Source organism: Tachypleus tridentatus, chromosome 6 (assembly GCF_004210375.1).
Source record: "Tachypleus tridentatus isolate NWPU-2018 chromosome 6, ASM421037v1, whole genome shotgun sequence".
Lineage (NCBI taxonomy): Eukaryota > Metazoa > Arthropoda > Merostomata > Xiphosura > Limulidae > Tachypleus > Tachypleus tridentatus.
The window spans coordinates 66,669,058-66,693,439 of NC_134830.1; the positions used below are offsets into that span (position 1 = coordinate 66,669,058).

At 34.6% G+C, this 24,382-nt stretch overlaps 1 protein-coding gene across 6 annotated transcripts in view; it reads right to left on the reverse strand.

Moving 5' to 3' along the window:
• The window catches only part of LOC143252719 (coiled-coil domain-containing protein CG32809-like), a 431,304-nt gene that overhangs the window by 134,767 nt on the left and 272,155 nt on the right, over window positions 1–24,382 (reverse strand). For all 6 annotated transcript variants that reach the window (XM_076505287.1, XM_076505286.1, XM_076505285.1 and 3 more), the window contains one exon: window positions 1,096–1,232. In XM_076505287.1, the coding sequence (XP_076361402.1) occupies window positions 1,096–1,232 (137 nt within the window). The remainder of the gene's footprint in view (window positions 1–1,095; window positions 1,233–24,382) is intronic.

A 24,382-nucleotide genomic window follows, 5' to 3' on the forward strand; every position in this document is an offset into this window, starting at 1 on the left:
ACCCGTGGTTGGCAGAGCACAAATAGCTCTTTGTGTTTAATAACAAACAACAACAACCGTTATCACAGTGTAGCCCCACATACACAAAGTAAGACAGAATATAATTCAATTAACTCATTAAAGAGGAGTCAGTTTTCGTGATCGGGTCCAGCTAAAGAAAGTAGTTTCTATTAGGGTTGATTTAAGCACATTACCTTGTACGGATATATACGACGTTCAAATCACAACTGGACAAAAAATTTTTTAAAGTATCAAAGGACTACAGAACAGTTAGATACGTGGTATTTGAACACCAAACGTTATCCATCCTTAAAATGTACCTAAATTTCTTTTAAGTACTTCTTAAAATGGCGATACCAGGTATTTACCTTAAAGCTAGACGTTCTTAAAAGTGGAGGTTAGATGCTGCTAGAAAAGCTTACCGTTTATCCTCTCACGTGCAAACTAAGAAAGCTTAGTGATAACACATGGGCACATATTAACAGTGACAGGAATTACTTACGTTTAAGGATGCTATGGAAACAGTTTGGGTTTATTTGTTTGATTTGGATTTCGTGCAAAGCTACACGAGGGCTATCTACACTAGCCGTCCATAATTTAGTAGTGTAAGACTACAGGGAAGGCAGATAGTCATCACTACCCACCGCCAACTCTTGGGCTACTCTTTTACCAACGAATAATGGAATTGACCGTCGCATTATAACGTCCCCACGGCTGAAAGGGCAAGCAAGTTTGGTGTGATGGGAATTCGAACCCGCGACTCTCAGAATACGTGTCGAGTGCCTTAACCACCTGGCCATGCCGTGCCTGGAAACAGTTTAAAATTAGATCGTGGGGTTTTATGTATTTTAGCCGTTGAGTACAGTTTGAAATGCTGTGTTAGTGCTTCTTGAATTACGTTGTATTATTATATTTTGTAACCTAAAAGCCTGATCATTTACATAAGTCGTACAGTGTAGATTAACTTTGGTAAGTTTTCTGAATCGTGTTTTTCCTTCCCCCTACTGACCCATTACTTAATTTACTTGAAACTTGAAACAGTATTATTTACCGAGTTTTACACAACAGCAAGAAGACTTAAAACTTAAAACTTACCTCAAATTCCATGTTTGAATTTTGTAACTCCATTGGTATAAAATGTCCTGCGACGGCATGGTACTGTCTCGAGTATGACCGTTTATTTGAGTTTTTCGCTTCCATCCACTCATTTTGTCTTACTACACTGGACTGTCCTACACAAACAGTAAAAAGAAAGTAACATTATATTACGGTAAACTCTCGTATATATGTATGTAAGTAGAACATCGAATAACAAGGTATTCGCATCACGATTACTATTGTTATCGTATCAAATCGAAACGCAAATGTTTCATCAAACAAATTAAAAAGAAACATTACACAACAAATGTATTTTATATATTAAACAAATGAAGAGATTACACTAACTATAGAGGTCAGACCCTCTTGAAAGAAGTAAATTTTGCCATCTGAAAACTTTAAATGCTGATAAAGAAATATAACAATTGAACTGTAACTAACTGTAATACATAGAAATAATTTAAATTAGACTAGATGGTATCATTAAATATTTAAGCTTAGTCGATTACAATACAAGTGTAAATTATGATTCCAAAAATATGTATCCAGTATTGAAAGACAGAAGGTTTGAAAGTCCCCTAGCGATATGAAAGTTAATAATAGTTTTATAGACCAGCGAATGCTTTCGTCAAAGAATTTAAAGAAATAAAGTACCACAAGTAAAAAAAAAAAGTGACTTATGATGTGCATAACTATCAGTTAAAAAGTTAAGAAATTAAATAAGTTGAGAACCGTGTACCAATAAAATGTATCAAATTTTGATCAGGTTTATTAACAATTACTATAAAATCTTTATTAATCCTCTTATATAAGCTTCACATATCGTCAATACGCTAATCATAGAGGCTTTTTGTAATTCTTAAAATTTTCAAGAGCATTCCAAATTACATCGTGTTACTATTTATTAGATTTGATGTCAGAATTGTACAAGATAAGATTGAGAGATGAAATTTTAAAAGTAAGGTCATATTACTTTGGAAATGCTATACAGAGGATAAAAATATGAACAACTTTTGAAAAAGTGCATAATATGATAAAAAACATGAGTGCGTGGAATGTCTTGCTTATTGCTTACAAACCACCAATAATAATTAATATAAAATAAATATTTACTGTATAAAGAAAGATGACTTAGGTAAGGAGCTAAAACTAACTAGAATTGATATTTAGTAGAAAGAAAACTTAAAAAATATTAATATCCAAATTGTTTTCCGTAATATATGTGTATATTTATTAAAAGATAGATTTGTTTTAGTTGTTGTTGTGCTTTTATTTATTAATTTGTTTCTTGTAAGACTGAAAAAAACAAGCAAAGAAAGAACTAGGTAAAATCTACGTACTTGATTGTAGGTTATTGTTCTTTCAAAACATTTTGGACAATAATAAGTGCACGGTTTAGTACAGATTCCGTCCTTACAGAAGCGTTGATTCTCTTCATTTGTATATAAATCACAATAATTAAACGGCCCGGCATGGTCAGGTGGTTAAGGCACTCGACTCGTAATCCGAAGTTCGCGGGTTCGAATCCCTATCACACTAAATATGCTTGCCCTTTCAGACGTGGGAGCGTTATAATATGACAGCCAATCCTACTGTTCGTTGGTAAAAGAGTAGCCCAAGAGTTGGCGGTGGGTGGTAATGACAAGCTGCCTTCCCTCTAGTCCTACACTGCTAAATTATGAGCGGTTAGCGCAGATAGCTCTTGTATAGCTTTGCGCAAAATTCTGACCAAACCATTAATTAAACGCGATCTAAACCGGAACTCGTTTATTTTCGAGAAACATATAAAATTGCATCATAAATATGTAAAATATGTTAATAAAATCAACAGATTAGAATGTCATGCATTATTTCTCATTAGAACACATTTTGTACCCTCAAGTTCGTTTCTTCGTGGGATAGCACAAAGCTGCACAAAGGGTTGTCTGTGTTCTGTCCACCACAAGTATCTAAAGTTGGTTTCTATCTGGTAAGTCCGCAGACAAACCGCTGTGTCACTGAGGAGTTAACGCCAAGTACGTTTTAGTAAATATTTATGTTTCATTCTAACATTTTACCATAAATAACATACTTCTCTTACTAATATGCATTTTCATGTTTTCAGCTGCTGCATAGTGGCTCATTGAATGGTTCTGAGTATTTCAAATACAAATTTGTATATTACAGATCCATCATCTATTGATCAATTTCAAATCTAATTACAGTTTTGGTCTCAGAAGGTCCAATGTTTTCCATTGATGTATTTGACCACGCGCAAGGTCTCATTGATTAATTTACTCTAATCCTTCCTAAAATAATTTCAAGTGGCGAGACTATTGAGGATTCCCTCTTGTTTAAATCTCTACTGACACTAGCCGTAGACAGAATATATAATTAACAGCTGAGACTCAATCTAAGAAACGTGATAAACCGCTGTCATACAGAGAATTAATAACATCTTAGTTATACCAAAAGCCCCGCAGTAGCACAGCGGTATGTCTGGGATTCACACTGATAAAAACCGGGTTATGATACCTAAAAGGGCAGAGTACAGATAACCCTTTCTGTAGCTTCGTATTTAATTCCAAATAATCAATCAATCAATTATATAAAAAGCTTAAAAATATGTATAGTTCATATAGAACTACTGCAGTCCCACCTACTGCTTAATGGATGTAAAGGTGCTTAAGAAAATAGCTCTTGCAATGTTTTTTACATTAAACTTTATCTACATTTTAAAACAAAGACAACAATAGACCTGACTTTGAGTATACGAATATAACAGTAAAAGTAGCTGTTAAAACGATTCTTTTTTTTTATTTCGCGCAAAGCTACAAGAGGACTATCTGCGCTAGCCGTCCTTAATTTAGCAGTGTAAGACTAGAGGTAAAGCTACCATCAACGCTTGGTCTACTCTTTCATCAACGAATAGTGGTATTGATCATTACATCATGACGCCACCACGGCTGAAAATGTGAGCATGTTTAGTACGACGAGGATTCGAACCCGCAACCCGTAGATTACAAGTCGAGCGCCTGAACTACATGACCATGCCGGGTTGCTAACACGAATCTCACTAAATTCATAAGCATGCTTTTCTGAACTATTTATACGACAACTAATTTGTGGCTTTGTTGATCACAGAAATCCAAGCAACATTGAGTTCTTACAAAACATTTGAAGTAAAAATGCCATCAGTATTATAATTAACCCCATTATTTACTACCAAGGTCTCATATGTAACTAAATAGAAACTGCATAATTTTACTAATCTTTTTTATTATTTCTTTACACTGAGCATTGTTTAATTAATTTTGTTTGTTTGTTTTATTTTGCAACAGGAATAAAATAAAAAAAATCAATATATGTGGCGTGTTTAAACTAGCGAGAATGAATTATATTTTTAAATATGTCGATGATTTGGATGTTAAAACACAGAGAAAATCAAAAACACAACTATAAAAATTCTCATTGTTAACTTCCAGATAAAGAAGTCTTAAAGAAAACAATGAACTCTTATAAATACATAAATTAATGCAAACCGTGTAACAAAGCTTAATATGATTTCTTCTGTTATTGTTGAGCACTTGTTCTTTAATAAAAATCACGATTAATAATGTAAAATAACTAGGTTATCATATTTGTGGTACCAATCGACAAGTTCAGTACTAAAATATTTTTAGCGACTTGCATTTAAAATGTTTCAATAACTGGCCTGCTATTTAACATATAATCAGGAAAACCCCTTCATATTCAGTCATTTAACAACAGGAAAACGATTTTTATTCGCTCATCAACTACTCTGTTTGTTTTTAAAAACAATTTATGCAAGCTACATAAGGGCTGTCCCTAATTTTAAACTAACAGGTAAGAGCCAAGGGAGTCAGCCAACAGTATGTATTCCTTGCACAACCTAGGCCTACATGTGTTTCCTGGAAAAGTAGGATTTGACCTTCACTAACAACGCGCACATACACGCATACACATACGACCAAACTGGGAACCCTTGTATCCACAGATCAGCACGATATAAAGACTAATAAATACCTCTCACAGCTTTCAACGCAGCAGTATAACTGAGAAAAATAAATATATTATGGTCTAAAGTCCAGGCTGATGCAATTCCACATAATGGTTCAAGTAGGATGCGTAGATGTAGAACAATCGTACATACAGGCACACATGTAACTGTATAATAACATTCCGTAATGCCATTCTTATTACCCATTACTATATCTGATACGATGCATACTTCAACATGAACACTTATACATTTCACACAACTGAAAGGTTGCGCATTGGGTCATTAATTCAAGAAGAAGCGTAGATAACCCTCGTGTAGCTTTGTGCGAAATTCAAAACAAACCAAATTCAATAACTGACATAAATTTTAAAATTAAAAAGTAGTAAACTTAAGGATCAGATTGTTTTGGTGTAATAACGTGTTTTAATCCTACTTGGAGTAAGATAAAGATTTTACAAAAAATATAAAACGTATACATGTTTTGTATTAAAATAGTTTTTATTTAAGATATGTTACGTATTCCATTTCCATGCTGCTTTTGAAAATGGTGATGATTTCAGAAATAAAATCATTTTATTTTTAAACTTTTAACTAAATGAAAATGTTGATCCACTTTAAGTGACCATCTTACAATATGATTTCAGGTTTTTACAGCGTAATAATTGTTGTTAAATGTAGTTTTATCTGTTCAATAATTAATTAGGGAGTGATTTCAGAACTTACTCTTGTGGAGTTTATAGAGAAGAACATGTGTGGTCACATCAATATAGGGAATAGTCACTAGAGGAAAATGACAATTTTGGAGTTTAATCTGTAAGGAATATACAACTTGTTGATATGCATATATTTTCACAATTCAAATATTCTTCCCACCAGAAGATAAAAGCGAGACCTTTCGCATTCTAAGGGTTTGTTTGTTTTCGAATTTCACGCAAACCTACAAGAGAGCTATCTGTGCTAGCTGTGTCTAACTTAGCAGTGTAAAAGTAGAGGGAAGGTAGCTAGTCATCACCACCAACTCTTGAGCCACTCTTTTACCAACGGAATGTGGGACTGACTGTTACATTATAACATCTGGCTGAACAGGAGAGCATATTTGGTGAGATAGCAATCTGAGGGAAATATTTATAAAAAAAGCTACGTATTTTCAACGATACTGAAAATATGTTACGACTTACTTAATCACAGTTATAGGTGATATATACAGTTGAATATATGCTATTTTCTACTACATGAAAATATTTCAAAACAAAGTGATGTAATTTAATAAAATGTATTGAACGGGGACAGCAAAAGAAAACAAGTGAACGACCAAAACGCATCTTTATTTACCAATATATCTCGTGTTTTACCAAATGGTCGACTTCTTATTTGTTAGAAATGAAACGACTGCTGGTATTTGAGAACATTTTAGAATAAAAGATCTTACCAAACACAAAGTTTATAAATAATTCTATGGACTACGCTTTCAAGTCAAACAAATGCTCAAGTGCGGTTTCCTTCAAAGTCGACGACTATTTCAACTAACAAAAACAATAGAAAGAAACCCCAATTCATATAAACTTATACAAGTATTTGTGTTTCCCCTGAGTTGGACTTGTTGATCTCAGGGTATGACCATAGACATAGGGTCAAATTAATACAAACTTCTATGGGATAGCTGTTTTCGTAAGTAATCTTCACCAGGGCAAAATCAGTGGTACATGTTTACAACTATCGCTTTAGGAAGAACGACTGTACTAAAGATGTATTCTAAATTAACTAGTTGTGAAAAATCAGATTAGTAGTTATTCCAAATGTGACAAAAACAAATTAGTTCAGAACAATAAAAGTCTTCGTGATGAGTAAGTACAACAGATTGGTCAAGTTGTGTATTTTCAGTTAAAACCAATTTCCCGAAGAAGTAGATGAGAGAGGTCTGCCATATAACTGAAAGTTTTATAAGTCATTTTACAATGAAATTCTAAATTTCCCTGAACTGCCTGATTATGTGCAAAGAAATAAGTAAACTGAACATGATTCGTAATGTACAATGAAACAACTTTTATTTTCCCAACACAGAGCAACAATGTGTTGGTAGTGTAGTATACCTTTTTGAACAAAGATCAGTCACCTGGAAAAGAGATCGGTTAGGTTGGTATTCTCCTTCAAATCGTATTTCAAACGCTGACCGACTCAGTCAAGATAAGTTTCTAGATTGATTAAATCTCATGTAACTTAGTTGAATCCTTAAATATCAGACTTACCAAGAGCAACTATTATTACCTACGTGACTGCTCATTTGCATATAAAGGAGACTGTAATGTAGCCTCGAGATGCTGCTTTCGACCTTCACATACAGGATGCAGCTTCACAGCTATAACATCCATGGGTAGAACAGGTGTTATCTCCAAGGGATGATTGTGAACAAAGAGAGCTAAAACGAAACCAACTTACAGAGACCACTTGTTAAGAACAAAACACATAAACATTGCCTTGCAAAAGTTTTCAGCTTCTCGAAAGTTTCCATATTTTTTTTACGTCCGAGTTTGCAGTCATGCAATTTTCAAATGAGACATTGTATTTGAAATCTACAGAATCTACTCCAAACTAAGAGAATCAACTGTGAAGCCAATAGTGACTTTGCACGATTTTTATGTCCGAGGTAGGAGTCAATGTTCGTACATTGATAATATCACGGTACCTGTACAGAATTGGCATGGATGGGCAAGAGGCAAGCAAAAAGCCATTACTCATAAAGAATCATCTCAAATCTTGCACGGAGTTTGTGATAAATCGTGTCAATGATACTGCGGACATGAGACAGAAGGTTTTGTGGACAAAAGAGACAAAAATTAATCTTTTATTGTCTAAATTCAAAGCTTCACGTCTGGCGCAAGCCAAACACAGCACATCACTCAGTCGACACCACCACAGATGTCAAACATGGTGATAACAGCATCATATTATGGGGATGCTTCTCATCATGAGGGGCTGGAAAGCATGTCAGAATTGACAAGAAGATGGATGGTGCAAAGTATAGATGAATTCTAGAGGAAAAACCTGTTTGAGTTAGCCAAGAATCTAAAACTTGTTCGAAAATTCACATTTCGGCAGAACAATGGCCCTAAGCTAAAGACCAAAGTCACACTGGCGTGGTTTCAAAAGAAGAAAATGAATGTCCTGAAGTAGCCCAGTCAAAGTTAGGGCTTGAATCCATCAACAATCCTCAACGAATTTGTCAGAATTGGAGCAAGTTTGCCAAGAAGATTGGACAAAAGATACTCTATCCAATTGTACAAAGCTATAGAGACCTATCCTAGAAGATTCATAGTAGTAATTGCTACCAAAGGTGCTTCTACTAGGTACTGACTTAGGGAGCTGAATACTTACGTAATCAGCATATTTCAATGTATATATTTTCTTCGTAGGGTTATATCCAACCTCTTTCACACAGAAAGCATAACGCCTGATCAAAAGAGTTCTGAATAAAAACAAGCTCATTAAAAATTGTTTACATTATTTACATTTCATCAAAATGTAACACTTATTAGTAGAAGTGGAATACATTTGCAAGGCTCTGCACTTATAATTAACGAATACAGTAGAAAACTATCTATAGTAAAATAAGAAGATTACAAAAATACATGGTATTCCTGCATAATACAAAGCCATATTATGATCAATTTTAAAATTATGCAAAAGTTGTAATTTACCTTTCACTAGTAGAATGAGTACACAAGATATTCCCCCACTTGAAAAAGGTAGAGTAAATACGGCGTACAAAAACACATGTTCTCATTGAATAAATGTAATCATACCTGCCACGAAGTTTTGAAAAATTACGCATCCGTATTTCATACTTTACAACACGCAGCTCACTGTTTTCAACGCAACGTACGTATATATATATGGATTATTTTATACAAAATAAAGGACCTCTGCTTATTTAAGATTTCTCATAACAATAAATTTTGTATGAATTTGGTTTTAGCTTTGAAACAGCGTTATCTTTGTACATACTTTGTCATGAAATAAACAGGTGTATTTTTATTAGAATGGTTAAAAATGAGGACCTGCAAAGATTGCGAAAACTGATGGGTCAAAGTGTTTGTCAGAATGTGTTCGTTTTTAGTGGCTTTCTGTCATGAACGAGAAAAATATATGAAGTAAATAGCAATTCTTTTTTACTCATTTTACGTATACGGATTACTTCGGTAAATGACCAATACACACATATTAGATTTACACAAGTTGCAATACTAATAGCTCGCGACAGTGAAGTAGAAATCGGCGAAACAGTTTACAGAAGTAGCAGTACCAATACCGTTTCAGTAATGTTGATGTCCTGAAGCTACGATGATTAAACTTTGGTGAGCATAACAGTTATATCTTGGGGTAACACACAGGGGTTCTAATTTCAGGACTTTCTTACAAATTCACGTCAGTCTAACTGAGTGTATGATGGAATTTCATATAGCTTTAGGTTATCGGGGTGGTTTGTAATGTTTAGATATATACACACATGGGGTACTCTTTCATTGGGGAAGAAGATTTGAGGCTATTCGGCTTTCCATTTAAAATTACCATTCCAATATTCTTCCTTTCATACTGACGCAAGTCTAATAACAAAAGGACTGAATTCTATACTTAACATGCATTAAAACAATTTAATTCCTCATATCAAACCACATCAAAAACTTTCGTTTGGAAGGAGGTCTTCCACCGGTAGTCGCCATTTTGTTTACCATTCGGAAACCATCAACATCGCGTTTAACTTCCATTGAGATGAAACACAAGTAGGGTGTCTATGGACTCCATAATTGTTTTCAGGATTTATTTTTCATTTTGCATTACAATGCATTCTATAATGTCTAATTCTTAAAACATAAAATAGCAAAACCAGATTTAGTTACGTAGATATTCAGCACTCACGTAATACCTCACAATGCATTTCTTTAACTGTCATCTACGTTCATTGGCTAGGCCACTGCCTATATCACATTAAGTAAATTTTACTATAAATATCAATATTAGTCAACACAACGTAGTGGAATATACATCAAGTTGGCGGCCATTACAACATGTCCAGGACTCATATATTTTCAGTTTATTTTAGTCGTTGTTTTATACTTAAAGTAACTAAATAATAACACAGATATAAATTTGGTTACTTTGTGTTTTCAAAAGAAGGAAACCTAAATTTTAAAAATTTTGGTTAAAATACTTAGACCAATACCGATAAATACCCAGTAGAAAGGAATTCATCTATTATATTTATAGAATCAACGCATACAGTCGAACATTGTGTGTGTTTAGGTGTGTTAATATGTGTTTTCAAGGTGATGTTACTACTACGTTGCATGCATCCTATATGTATGAGTATTCATTGTAATAATTTAAGCCATGTAGATAAAAGTTTAATAAACAATGAGACATTTCGAAAATGAAGGTATTTCAGGTAGAAAATAAGACACTTAAAATGACTTAATCATAAAATAAAGACCTGTGATTTGAAATAATTATATAATTTATGTCTTAAAAAAAGACACTGCTTTAGAAAAAATAGTGTATATTTTACAATTAAATACTAATTTTTTATTTTTTTAATCTCATCATACTAATCAAATCTCAACGACTTCTAAAGCGTTTAGACGATCGTCTGAAAATAGCGAATATTTTGAATATTCGAAAGTCACAACTGTACCTTGTAGATTTCCAAAAAAAAAAGATAAAAATAAAATAACAGTTTTGTTGAAATTTGTTTATAGAAGACAATAATAACATTTAATAAAGAAAACTAAACTTTTCACATACAAAATTTCTTTAGCCTATATTATATCAAAACTAAGCTTTTAATACAAATAATTAGCTCCGATTTTGACAGAACCAAAATTTTAATGAACATAGTTCATTAGCTCAGACTCTAACAAAATTAAACTTCTGATGAACATAACTAATTAGCTCAGGTTCTGGTTAATTATGCTCCTCTTTGTTAGTTTGTTTTGTTTGTTTTTTTAAATTTCGTGCAAAGCTACTCGAGGACTATCTGCGCTAGCCGTCTCTAATTTAGCAGTGTAAGACTAGAGGGAAGGCAGTTAGTCATCACCACCCACCGCCAACTCTTGGGCTACTCTTTTATCAACAAATAGTGGGATTGATCGTCACATTTTACCACCCCACGGCGGAAAGGACGAGCATGTTTGGTATGACGGGGATTCGAACATGCGATCCTCGGATTAGGAGTCGAATGCCTTAATCACCTGACCATGCTTGGCCGAAAATTTACAAAGTAAAATAGTTTATAAATTATGATAAAGAGAAGGAGGTTAATTAAGGTGATGTGTCGGACACAATTTTATTTTTGAACCTGATCCGATATTGTTTTGTATTTTGTCTTTCAATCAGTTGTTTTACCATACTTCCATTTTTAGTTAAAATGTAGATGGTGTAGTAGAAAAAAATTCCAGGGATATCCTGATAACATTTCTTGAGACTTTTACCTTCTTCCAATATCTGAATAGGCCCGGCATGGCTAGGTGGTTAGGGCGTTTGACTTATAATCCAAAGGTTGCGGGTTCGAATCCCCGTCATACCAAACATGCTCGCTCTTTTAGCTTTGGTGGGCGTTATAATGTGACGTTTAATCCCACTATTCGTTGCTAAAAGAGTAGCCCAAAAGTTGGCGGTGAGTGGTGCTGACTAGATCCCTTTCTTCTAGTCTTACATTCTAAATTAGGAACGGCTAGCGTAGAGAGGCCTCGTGTATCTTTGCGCGAAATTCATCACAAACTAAGTCAACTTTAAAAATGATGATTTTCTTATCGCCCTTTTTAGGACTATAGGACTTTAATGTTAATGATTTTTTCAGTTGAAATGAATATTGTACCAATTGGTCAGTTATCATAATTAGCACGTAGTGCAGAAAGACAAAAAAACAGTGACATTAAAATAAAATGTTTTAATAAACACTTAAAAATCTCTTCCCTACACACAACCTGGTGGTGCAAGAAAAACGATTTTGAAACAATTATTTTATACGTGGAACCTCGTGTGCGTTTCTCTTACTAGTGATTTAATTTCACGTTTCTTATATTTCTTTGAGGAAGATTTTATATATTTAACAGGGTTCAAAATTCAACTTTTTTAACTTCACTATGGACTTAGCTTTGCATATAACGGTGTGAAAATCCTATCCCTGTTCACGAAACGAAGAGAGTCATGTAAATTTGTATGCATATCGTATGAAAAGTGTGATTTTTAATGCATATATTTCTCATATACCCTTACTAGAAATGCGATTAAGACATTACTTTGTGTAATAAAGATACAAGCGTTTAACTGACAAAGAAAAATGTCTCGTCATAACCTAACGGATTATGAATTCATCAAAGAAAAGTTAAACTAATATAATCATGAATAAATTAGTTGAACAGGTTTATATATCCACGCTCGCTCATATTTCATTCAGAACAAAACTTTTCTATACTTTTTTAACCACAAGTTCATCGTTTGTTTTACTAAGCCAATGATGACATTCAACAATAGTTTTTAATGTTGATTTAAATGGAATGATGCGACATCTTGTGAAGTACAAAATGTCACGCCTTGCACACGACTGCGACGTGGTTTGTGATGTTTGTTTGTTGTTAAGCGCACAGCTACATAATGGGCTATCTGGACTATGCCCACTACGGACCTACTATTGTGAGACATTGAGGGAGGTGATCTCCAGGATCATAATTAAAAGTATCTCTCATAAGTATCTAAAAGCTTGAAGTGGCAGAAGGCCCAATTAATCTGTTTTACATAAAGATCAAAATAGACTGTTTACCTAACAGGAAACCAACTTCTGAACATGTCAAACAGGCAAGACGTACTTTGGGTGACACCTCATTTTACTAGTTAACAATAATAAAATAGATGACACTCTATTGTCAGATAAATTAACTGTAGGAAACCTGTCTATCATTCACAAGAAAGTCAAAGTTTGTTTAATATTCAAAATTATAAATATTCCATACGATTACTAACTTAATGAAATTTTATTTTACAAACTAAAGTGTAAAAATTGAATTGTACTAAACTTTACGACGACATGTTAACTACCTTATTTGTAATACATAAATAGCTTAATTAAACTACAAGCTAAAAAATTAAAATCAGTTACACAGGCAGTTGCATATCTATGTAATTAATACTTGAATCAGTCAGTATCTTGTGAAACTCAATAATTACAGAATTGAGGTGACTTCTTGAAATTTTTAGTTTGATATATTAAGAAAATAAAACATGTAGACCTTCTCTTCCTGCGAAATCATAGTAGTAGAAAATGAAATATTTAAGAAACGATTTTTTATCTAAATATTTACCATCAAGAAATTGCACGAGAAACAGTTTTTCTCGAAGATGCAGTGTGTGAGATACACATTTTCTCAACAAGATGCTGTCGATGAAATACACACTTTCTCCATAAGATGGAGTGCATGAGATACACAGTATCTCTACAAGATGCTGTGCATGAAATACACAGTCTCTCTCCAACGAGCAGTGCATGAGATACACAGTTTCTCTGCAAGATGCAGTGCATGAGATACACAGTTTTTGTACAAGGTGCTATGCATGAAATACACAGATTCTCTCCGAGATGTAGTGCACTAGATACACAGTTTCTCTCCTAAATGCAGTGAATGAGATACACAGTTTCTCTCCAAGATGCAGTGCATGAGATACACAGTTTCACTGAAAGATGCAGTGTATTAGAAACACACTTCTCTTCAAAGTACAGGGCACGAAAAACACGGTTTCTCTTTAAGATGCAGTACATGATATTCACAGTTTATCTCCAAGATGCAGAGCATGAGATACACAGTTTTTCTCCAAGATGCAGTAAATGGGATACACATTTTCCCTCCAACATGCAATGGATGAGATATACAAATTCTCTTCAAGATGCAGTGCATGAGAAACACAGTTTCTCTCCAAGATTCAGTGCATACGATACACAGTTTCTGAGCAAGATGAAGTGTGTGAGATATACAGTTTCTTTCCAAGATGCATTGCATGAGATACACACTTTTTCTCCAAGATGCAGTGCACGAGATACACAGTTTCTCTCCAAAAGGCACTACATGAGACACACAGGTTCTCTCCAACATACACTGCTTGAGATACACAGTTTCTCTCCAAGGTGCAGTGCAAGAGATATACAGTTTCTCTCCAAGATGCAGTGCACGAGAAACACGGTTTCTCTCCCAGATGTAGTGAATGAGATACAGCAATGTTGTTCATAGTGATCGCTTCTTATCGTAATTGGAAAATACATGCACAACCGAAACAGCAGATTGCAGTATGTAAAAAAAAAAATTAAATTTTTCCTGTGTACAAAGTGTTATTTCCCAATTTCTTATGCCTAAAGTAAATGGAAAAGTCCTATTTTTCTTTTCAAACTTTGCTTTTGTGACCTGGGTAAATTCAGTGCTGAGTGGCTGATAGAGAACTTTCTCGAACTTACAAGACTTTTCTGGAACGTTGTAGAACTTACGAGAATTTTCTAGAACATTCCATAGTAATATATATATACAGAGGCTCACCACTCACTACTTTAATTTAGTTCTAGCTGCCTAAGTGAACCATAGATCTATCTGATTTTATCAGAGATGGCATCAAGAAGCTACAAGCATTCTCCAGACGCATTCTGCTATGAATGTGGTCAATTTATCAAGACAAGAGTGAAAAAGTACTGTGTGATAGCATCTGCTAAAATGTACGAAGCCTATAATGCATATTTTGGGATGGTTATCGGGGGTCAAGACACACCCTAGGCACCTCATTTTACCTGAGAGCACTGCAAAAAAAACTCTAAAAAGTAAGACGGACAACTTTTGCTTGCTTGAATTTTATATTATACAAATTTTAGATATATAAATACAAAAACGTCAAGACCTTACTAGAAGCCTTGAAATATGATGAGAATGGCTTGGAGGTTATCGGAGACTTCAAAATGGTGGCATTTCTGATGGGTCTATCAGGAGGCTTTATGAAGTTTCTCTGTTTTCTTTGCCTTTGGGACAGCAGGTACTCTGCAGTGTACTACAACAGCAAGCACTGGCCACAAAGGACAGCGTTCTCTGTGGGGAAGCACAATGTCAAGTGTGAGCCATTAGTGGACCTGCAGAAGGTGTTGTTACTACCATTGCACATAAAATTGAGTCTTATGAAACAATTTGTCACAGCTTTTGAGAAGGAGTCTGCAGCCTTCAAGTACCTTCGAGACTTCTTCCCTAAGCTGTCTGAGGCAAAGGTCAAAGTTGGTGTCTTCGTTGGACCACAAATAAAGAAGATCCTGAAGTACACAGAATTCCCCAAGTAGCTTAGCAGGAAGAAAAAATACGCTTGGGGCAACTTTATCGTAGTGATTCGGGGCTTCTCGGACTATCAAGGCCGAAACCTTTGGGGAACTGCTTGAGGCTCTGGTGAAGAATTAAGGCACAATGGGCTGTAGGATGTCCCTAAAAGTCCATGTCCTTGACGCTTATCTTGATAAATTCAAACAAAACATGGGAGCATACTCAGAAGGCAAGGCGAGCGCTTCGACCGTGATATATTAGAGTTTGAACACCGCTACCAAGTAGTGTATAACAAAAACATGATGGGAGGCTAAATTGGGGGTTGATACGTGAAAGTGATTTGCATTACAATGACAAATTTCGAAAAAGACTACTCACTTCTAAACATTTTTGTTCATTTTTGTATGACTTTAGTATAAATACATGCACATCTTGATTCATATGTTGTTTTATTCAGACCTTATGGAAATGAAAATGTGCAAATTTGCCTGTTTTCACATAAAAAATTGATAAGTTTATAAATTTCATTATCCAGGTCATAAAAGGGGATAATGGCCATTTTCTGTACTTTTACAACATAAGCAATAAATAACACATACTATCCAGGAACGAAATTTGTGTTACATAGTGTTAGTTCATTGCTGTGATTTTCTTGCGTAACAAATTAGGATAAAAACAGTTGTTTACAATACTAAAGTGTTGTCTTTTTATAATGTACTCTGAGAAAACTATTGGAATACACAAATCACTTATAATGTAATGGTTGGTCTTGCATAGTAAAACTAAATAAGCTTTCTGGTGTGTAGTTTTAACTTCAGTAATTATTCACATACAGTCATGTGAAAAAGTTAGGACACCCTACAAAAGCCTGTGTATTCTTGTAATATTTTTGGATATATAGATATCTAGTCTCAATTTTAACAATACTGAGAGATTATAGGAATATAACTAAACAATTAAAACTGAAGAAAACACTTCTGAAGATCTTCTGTAAATGTAATTCTACAAAAATGCATATTCTAACTGAGGAAAAGTTAGGACACCCCCACATTTATTCCCATTTAAAATGGCTCAACTCACACACAAATTTTTCACACCAGGTGCACATGATTAGAAAATCGTCACTTAGCATTTTGAATGAGGCTTGCCCTATTTAAACCTCAGACATTTAGTTTGGTGTGCTCCTGACTGTTGAAGTGAGAGTGAACACCATGGTGAGAGCAAAAGAGCTGTCTGACGCCTTCAGAAAGAAAGTTGTAGTAGCTTATCAGTCTGGTAAGGGATTTGAAAAGATCCCAAAAGATTTTGAAATCAGCCATTCCATTGTCCGGAAAATAGTCAACAAGTGGAGGACTTTCAAAACAACTGCCAACATGCCCAGGTATGGTCGTCCAAGCAAATTCACCCCGAAAACAGACCGCAAGATACTAAAAAGGTCTCCAAACACCCTAACATGTCACAAGGGACCTACAGCAGGCTCTGGCTACTGTTGATGTGAAAGTGCATGCCTCTACAATCAGAAAGAGACTGCACAAGTTTAACTTGCATGGGAGGTGTGCAAGGAGGAAACCTTTGCTCTCTAAGAGAAACATCAAGGCCAGACTGAAGTTTGCCAGAGAGAATGTAGACAAAGACCAGGACTTCTGGAATAATGTTCTTTGGACAGATGAGTCCAAAATTGAATTATTTGCTATTTGGACACCAGAACAGAGGACGTGTTTGGCGTAAACCAAATACAGCATTCCAGAAAAAGAACCTCGTTCCAACTGTAAAGCATGGAGGTGGATGTGTCATGGTTTGGGGCTGTTTTGCTGCAGCAGAACCTGGACAGTTCACAATCATAGAATCCACAATGAATTCTACTGTGTATCAGAGGGTGCTTGAGTATCATGTGAGACCATCTGTATGAAAAAGCTGAAGCGGAACTGGACCCTGCAACACGACAATGACCCTAAACATACCAGTAAATCCATCAAGGACTGGCTGAAAACTAAGAAATGGAGAGTCCTGGAATGGCCGAGTCAAAGCCCAGATCTTAATCCCATTGAGATGCTGTGGGGTGACTTGAAACGGATTGTACACGCAAGAAACCCCTCAAACATCTCACAGCTGAAAGAATTCTGCATTAAGGAGTGGAAAACTTTCTTCGGACCGATGTCAGAGATTGATAGATGGCTAGAAGAAGCGTCTCACTGCAGTTATTTCAGCCAAAGGGGGTAACACTAGCTATTAGAGGGTAGGGTGTCCTAACTTTTTACTCAGTTAGAATATGCATTTTTGTAGAATTACATTTACAGGGCTCGGCATGGCCAAGCGTGTTAAGGCGTGCGACACGTCATCTGAGGGTCGCGGGTTCGCGTCCCCGTCGCGCCAAACATGCTCGCCTTTTCAGCCGTGGGGGCGTTATAAAGTGATGGTCAATCCCACTATTCGAGTAGCCCAAGAGTTGGCGGTGGGTGGTGATGACTAGCTGCCTTCCCTCTAGTCTTACACTGCTAAATTAGGGACGGCTAGCACAGATAGCCCTCGAGTAGCTTTGTGCGAAATTAAAAAACAAACAAACAAACAATACATTTACAGAATATCTTGAAAAGTCTTTTTTCAGTTTTAATTGTTTAGTTATATTCCTATAATCTCTTAGTATTGTTGAAATTGGGATTAAATACCTATATATCCAAAAATGTTACAAAAATACACAGGCTTTCATAGGGTGTCCTAACTTTTTCACATGACTGTACATACTATTAGGGTATCATAGTGAAACTAAACAAACCATGTAATATGCGTGACCAGATCCATATATCGAAACTTTGCAATGTTTTCTTTGTATGCAGAAGTTGGGTATCTTATATTAAAATTACTTTGAAACATTATGATGTTGTTATAGTACACGTCACCATGTCCAGTCATACTCTCTCTGACAGCCGTTCATCTTTACCGTGCAGTCTAATTTCCGTTATAAATGGTTCCTTCATAAGGCTTTCAAGTGCAAGACACACCATTCTTTTGTGAATGGGTTTCATAATCTACCTTACAAATGAAGACTATATCCACCAAGTGCCTATTTAATGAGTTCGATCACACAGAAACTTGTATTCACTAAGTCTAGTTATTTTAACAGTTTAGTTTTACAGGAAATAATATTAAACACCAATTTCACTTTCCTGCTGCTTAAGGAATGCGACAAATGAATGTAAAGTATGAGTGAAAGTCTTATCTTATTGTTTTCGTTTCCAGACGGCGATCATTTTTTATTATGCTGCGATCTTTTGTCTGAAACTTGTTAAAAGTCGTCACACTTTGCTCACCACGGTTGGGAAACGATTTGTTGTAAGTCCCTACCTGGGTGGTCGTGATTCCCCAAATTGATCCATATTTCTCTGCTTTCTATTTTCATTACATATAAGGGATATTTCCGTCATGGAAATTATAAATGTCCAATTTGAACGTATATTTATGATCTAGGTGTGTAGCTATTTTGAGTCAGAAAGGGTTGTTACATACCATTAACAAAAATAATCAATTTTTCAGTAGAACTACACTAGATAAGCAAACAATGTCAAAATGCGAACTGGTACATGCTATTCCTCGGCAACATTATATTGCTTTATCTTAATACAGCATACTCAAATCGTTACATTACCAGATTCATGAATTCACTATCAGAACTTTTACTCTTCTTTGTTATGGAGCCTAAGTAGTAAAATACAATAATCCTAACCTTTTGTATCACGTGTTCTCAAACGTTGACGTACTTACTTTTACAGAAAAGTATGACCAGCTTTATTTTGTGAAACTATTTAAACGCCTGGTGTTCTGTGTGTCACATTTTGGTATTACTATTTTACTTAGCCCAACAATGTCAGGTGGTTGGGGCGCTTGACTTGTAATCTGTGGGTCACGGGTTTAAATCCCCCTTACACCAAATATGGTCGCCCTTTCAGCCGTAGGGGCGCTATAATGTTACAATCATTTCCATTATTCGTTAATAAAAGAGTATTTTAAGAGTCGCTGGTGGGTAGTGATGACTAGCTGCCTTCCATTCTAGTCTTACACTGATAAATTAGGGACGATTAGCACAGATAGCTCTGATGTAACTTTGTACAAAATTCAAAATCGTCTATCTTACAATTAAATCCTTTATGTTCATTGTTTCATTTCAATTTGTTTTCTATCTTATAACATAAAACTAATCTGCCAACTTAGGTAAGTTATTTTTTTGTATTATAAAAATAATAAAAAATACCGATTTCTAACTTGTTAATTTTAAGCTTCAATTATTTAGCAAAATGGAGGATAATCTGTAATACTGGTGATGAATATCATCGCATCATTAAGCCTATTTTTTATTGATTCTAAGATGAAGTAGAACTTTATAAACAAGCTATATTACTGAAGCCAAAATTGATCACTTGAAACAAACTGGTCCTTTTGATAACATCAATTTTTTTTCGCCCATTAAACTTGTTAGAGAAAAACAAATGAACGACCATCAGAGGCAATACCTATGTGTCTAAGTTATCAAATAATATATGGGTAACATAACTCGTCCTGATAACAGATTTTTGATAATTCTGATGAAAACAGCTATGACGAGCTGAAAACAAGAGATTTATGAGCTTTATTTGTGAAATGGCTCTTACTTTAATCTTTCCCTGACTATTTAATGTTGCTTGCCTTTTATATAAATGTTGATTTTTAGTTATTTTTTAAAAGCTTGGAAAGTGTATTACAAAAATTATTCTGGGTGTGCTTTATAACAAACTGATTTTTAACGTTGTTGGTTTAGGTCATGTTACACTTATACCTTAAGTCATATTTGGCATCTAACTTGTGATGTGGTCTTAGATTTTATAGAGAATTGTCTATCATGGACTACGATTGCGTTTCATATAGAAATCGCACAGGAATTTGCCCAAAACCCTAACTGAACATTCTGGCAAAAGCTAAATTAAAAGATGGACTTATTCTTGCAAAACCAATAGTTAAGACCGTCCAAGTATTGAGAAGAAGCAAAATAAATAATTTCAAGATTGTTAAATAAAATTTGTTAATATTAACGTTATTATTCTTATTATTCTTTTACAAGCCTACAGCAAAGCAGGCTGGGTATCTTACACCAAATCCTAGACAGTTATATTATATTAACACTACATAAAAGTATTTTTCACTGAGTGTTTATTTGCGTGGTTATCAATACATTATCGACGCAATGTTGTTGTGAGCGTCTGACTTTGTACTCGACGCGTATTAAACGCTTGTTTACATGAAACCTCATGTACAAAGCCACCTAGTACAATAAATAATTGCTTTAAAAAGACAGGAAACTTTCAAAACGATGTTTTAGACGAATTTGTTCGATTTGAAAAGGGTGCTTTTTTACTCGTAAAATTGTATACGTGCTTAGTAGAGATTTTATCCTTTAAAAAGGCAACATACAAGATAATTAAAGATTGGGAGTTTAATATCTGTAGATTGAGACATATAAAACTAAGCAAACAATGCTAACATCTTGCTCAAGCTTCAAATTTCTGTTATGACTACAATATAAAATTATTGCAAGTGATATTTATTGTTATGTGGAATTACACAAGAATTTTTACAAAATACTGAGAGTACGTTTAAACTTCAGTCAATATCCTTAATTTTGTCGTTCTGAGACATCGACTTATCCTTTCCTTTCCACCATAAAAAAATGATGTTTTCCTCCCGCGTTAGTTGGAAACTCTAAGTTATGCATTTTCTAGTACATTAATTGAAAATTGCCGGGTGAGAAGTTCCCGATTTTCCTATTATTTATCCTTACTCAGGTCGCTACTGTTTATCGTTGCTCAAGTTTCTTGTCTCTACGTGAATTTTCGCGTCTATATTTCAGCAAATTTTTAACAGTGAACGATTACCATAGCAAATTTTTCTACTCAGATGACAGTGGTGATTAGTTCTACTATTTTTTATACTTAGCTGAAATCATGAGTGCGTATTCAGTGCTTAGCATACAGCACTATTACATGTGGTTATTGCTATATTTTTAAATAGTTGTTGTTAAGGTAGTGATTATAAATATTGTGATTGGTGACTTACGCTAAGAGTGTCGCTGATATCTATTTTACATACATTTTTGGGTCCCTTTTTCCAACAAACACTCGCGCACAGCACGCTGTTGAAAACCTTAGGTGTAATGTAGACCTAACAATGTACTGAGCCTATTTAGTCTGTTTAATTGTTTTAATAAAGATCGTATTATTTTAGAAGAAACTTTATTCTGTTCTGATGAGGTTACGTTGTTGCTGCTCGTCTTTTGTTACATAACACTGTGATACTGATGGAAACTGGTCATTAAATTTGTGATGATACAATCTCTGCTTTCAAAAAAGTTTACATTTTTGTTTGTCGAAGTTACATACCGGTGCATGTGTTTTTCCATTGTTGTACATTTTTTAACTTATTTTGAATACATTTAGTGTGATGGTTGGGTGCGAAAACAACAACAAAAATACAATAAAAGTGTAAACTGTTAAATAACATGTAAATTTCAACTGAAAGCTGCACTTGCGTGTAGCTTACAATTTGTATTCCACAAATGGACATGAAAAGCCTAAAAAACATGATTAGTGAAACCTGTTAACTTGAAAACAGAAGAATAGGGATCGCTAAAAAAACCAGAAACAAGTTAAATCAAAAATGTAAAACCTATATTTTCAAGTCTACAACTAGGTACTGTAAAAATAGCATCTACAGTATTAGATGTAGTTTTAACTCAATGTCTGCACTAGTCATCCAACTTTGTTTACTTTTTTTCTGATAATCTTTGTATTTTACTAAGCGTTTTGACGTTTCCTATTCTCCCTTTTTAAACCAACAACTTTTATTAATCTTGTATCCAATATCGCTGGAGGTCAATACTTTCGGCCATTTTACAGGCTTCACTTCATATTTTCACATGAAAGTTTCTTTTTGAGAAATAGGAATAGCTGTGTTATTGCCAGGTATTGTAAATTGTTGTTGTTTTCTATCAAGTGTGCAGTTGAAGTTAGCACTTCTAGGCATTCTTGTTTCACTGGGTTTACATGACTTTGGTAGTTATTAATCCACTGTTTGTGCCGGATTTTGGTAGTTTACTATATTGTTATTGTATTGTATTTACAAGAGTTTGGTAGTGCAATACATTGTTGTTTCATTGTGTTTTACAGAAGATAGTTACTAATATATTAAGTTGCGAGGCAAAATTTAAAACGTACAAGCAATTGTTTACTTTCATGCCATATAATTCTTCCGTACCATATTTTAATTGAATGTTTATTTTCTCATAGTTTGTATTAGAGCAGAGTCACACTGAGCTTTCTCTTGTTCCATTTCAGCGAATCGAACCCCGGATTTTAGCGATGTAAGTCTGTAAACTTACTGCTGTCCCATCGGGGAACTTCTTTTAGTGGTAGGCTGTCTAACAGTGTATTAATTAATAGTCATAATTCGTTGGAGTTTCTGTAAAATGCATTATTTATTAACGCTGTCCACCTCAAGCGATTTGAATTAGCGGTAAATAGTAAGAATACAAATGCCATAATAATTGGACCTAGTATAGCCTGGTAGTTAGGGCATTCAACTCATAATGTGCAGGTAGAGGGTTAGAACCTTAGTCATGGAGGCGATATAATGTTGCGCTCAATCTCACTACTCGATTAAAGTATCCCAAGAGCTGGTGATAGGTGGTTTTCACAAGTTGCTTTCAGTTTAGTGTACCATCTAAGTTAAGAGCGGCTAATGCAGATAGCCATCAAGCAAGTTTCCACAATATTCACTAAACAAAGTAAAAAATATAGCTTCGTTTCGTTCATTTGAATCTTATTTTTTAATGAAACCATAACTAAGAATAAAATATATGTTTGTTACTCACATGTTGGGTATTGTGTGAATTATTTTTTATTGGATAAAATTTTCCCAAGTTGATGTACTATATTGATTATCAGTTATACACCCAGAAATATCACAAAAACGTGGTTTCTTTCATTACTTGTTTACACACCCTTCAATAAAATTATTTTGTCGCGGCTAACAAATTACTATAAGAGCTAAAAATGAATTCAGTAAAATGAGTGGTACGAGATTAATAGTTTTAATTGGCCCGACATGGCCACGTGGTTAAGGCAGTCGACTCGTAATCTAAGGATCGCAGATTTGAATCCCGGTCACACCAAACATGCTCGTTTGGTTATAATATTTCGGGCAATCTCACTATTCGTTGGCAAAATAGTAGTCCAAGAATTGGCGGTGGGTGGTGATTTAGTCTTACGCTGCTAAATTATGGAGGTTAGCGCAGATAGTCCTCGTGCAGCTTTGCGCGAAATTCAAAACAAACCAAACCAATAGTTTTAATTTAACAAATTAGCAACTGGACATAATTAACTCGGATGGCTTTCCTTTAGTAGTAAAAATGTTATTTTGAAAACACTGAAAGCTGCCAACATATAATTGAACTTTTTAGTATTAAAGTTTCTAATTTTTGCCTTTATGTTAGGCCGGTCATAAGCAGACCAGCAGAAACTTTCACTTTATTTTCAAAATACATAGTCCAGCTAGACGTTTAAAAATAAATAAAAATATGTAACTTTTCTCCGACAAGATAATTTTCTGAGAAGAGTTGACGCTGCTCCATTATACATGTAATGTATTAATCAACATATCTTTCATACTCTGGATAGAAAAATCATCAGAAATACTTATGTACTTTTTCTTATCTTAACAGTATCAGAAAAATACACACATACACATAAGCAGTTTGTTTGTAGTTCAGCACAAAGCTACAAGATAGGATATCCGTGCTCTGCTCACCACGAATATCGTAACCCAATTTCTAGCAGTTTAAGTCCGATACATAACTTTAAAAACTATTGCATGGAACATAAGTTTGACCTCGACAGAATATTAGCTCTGGTTACTGTACTAAACAGAAGAC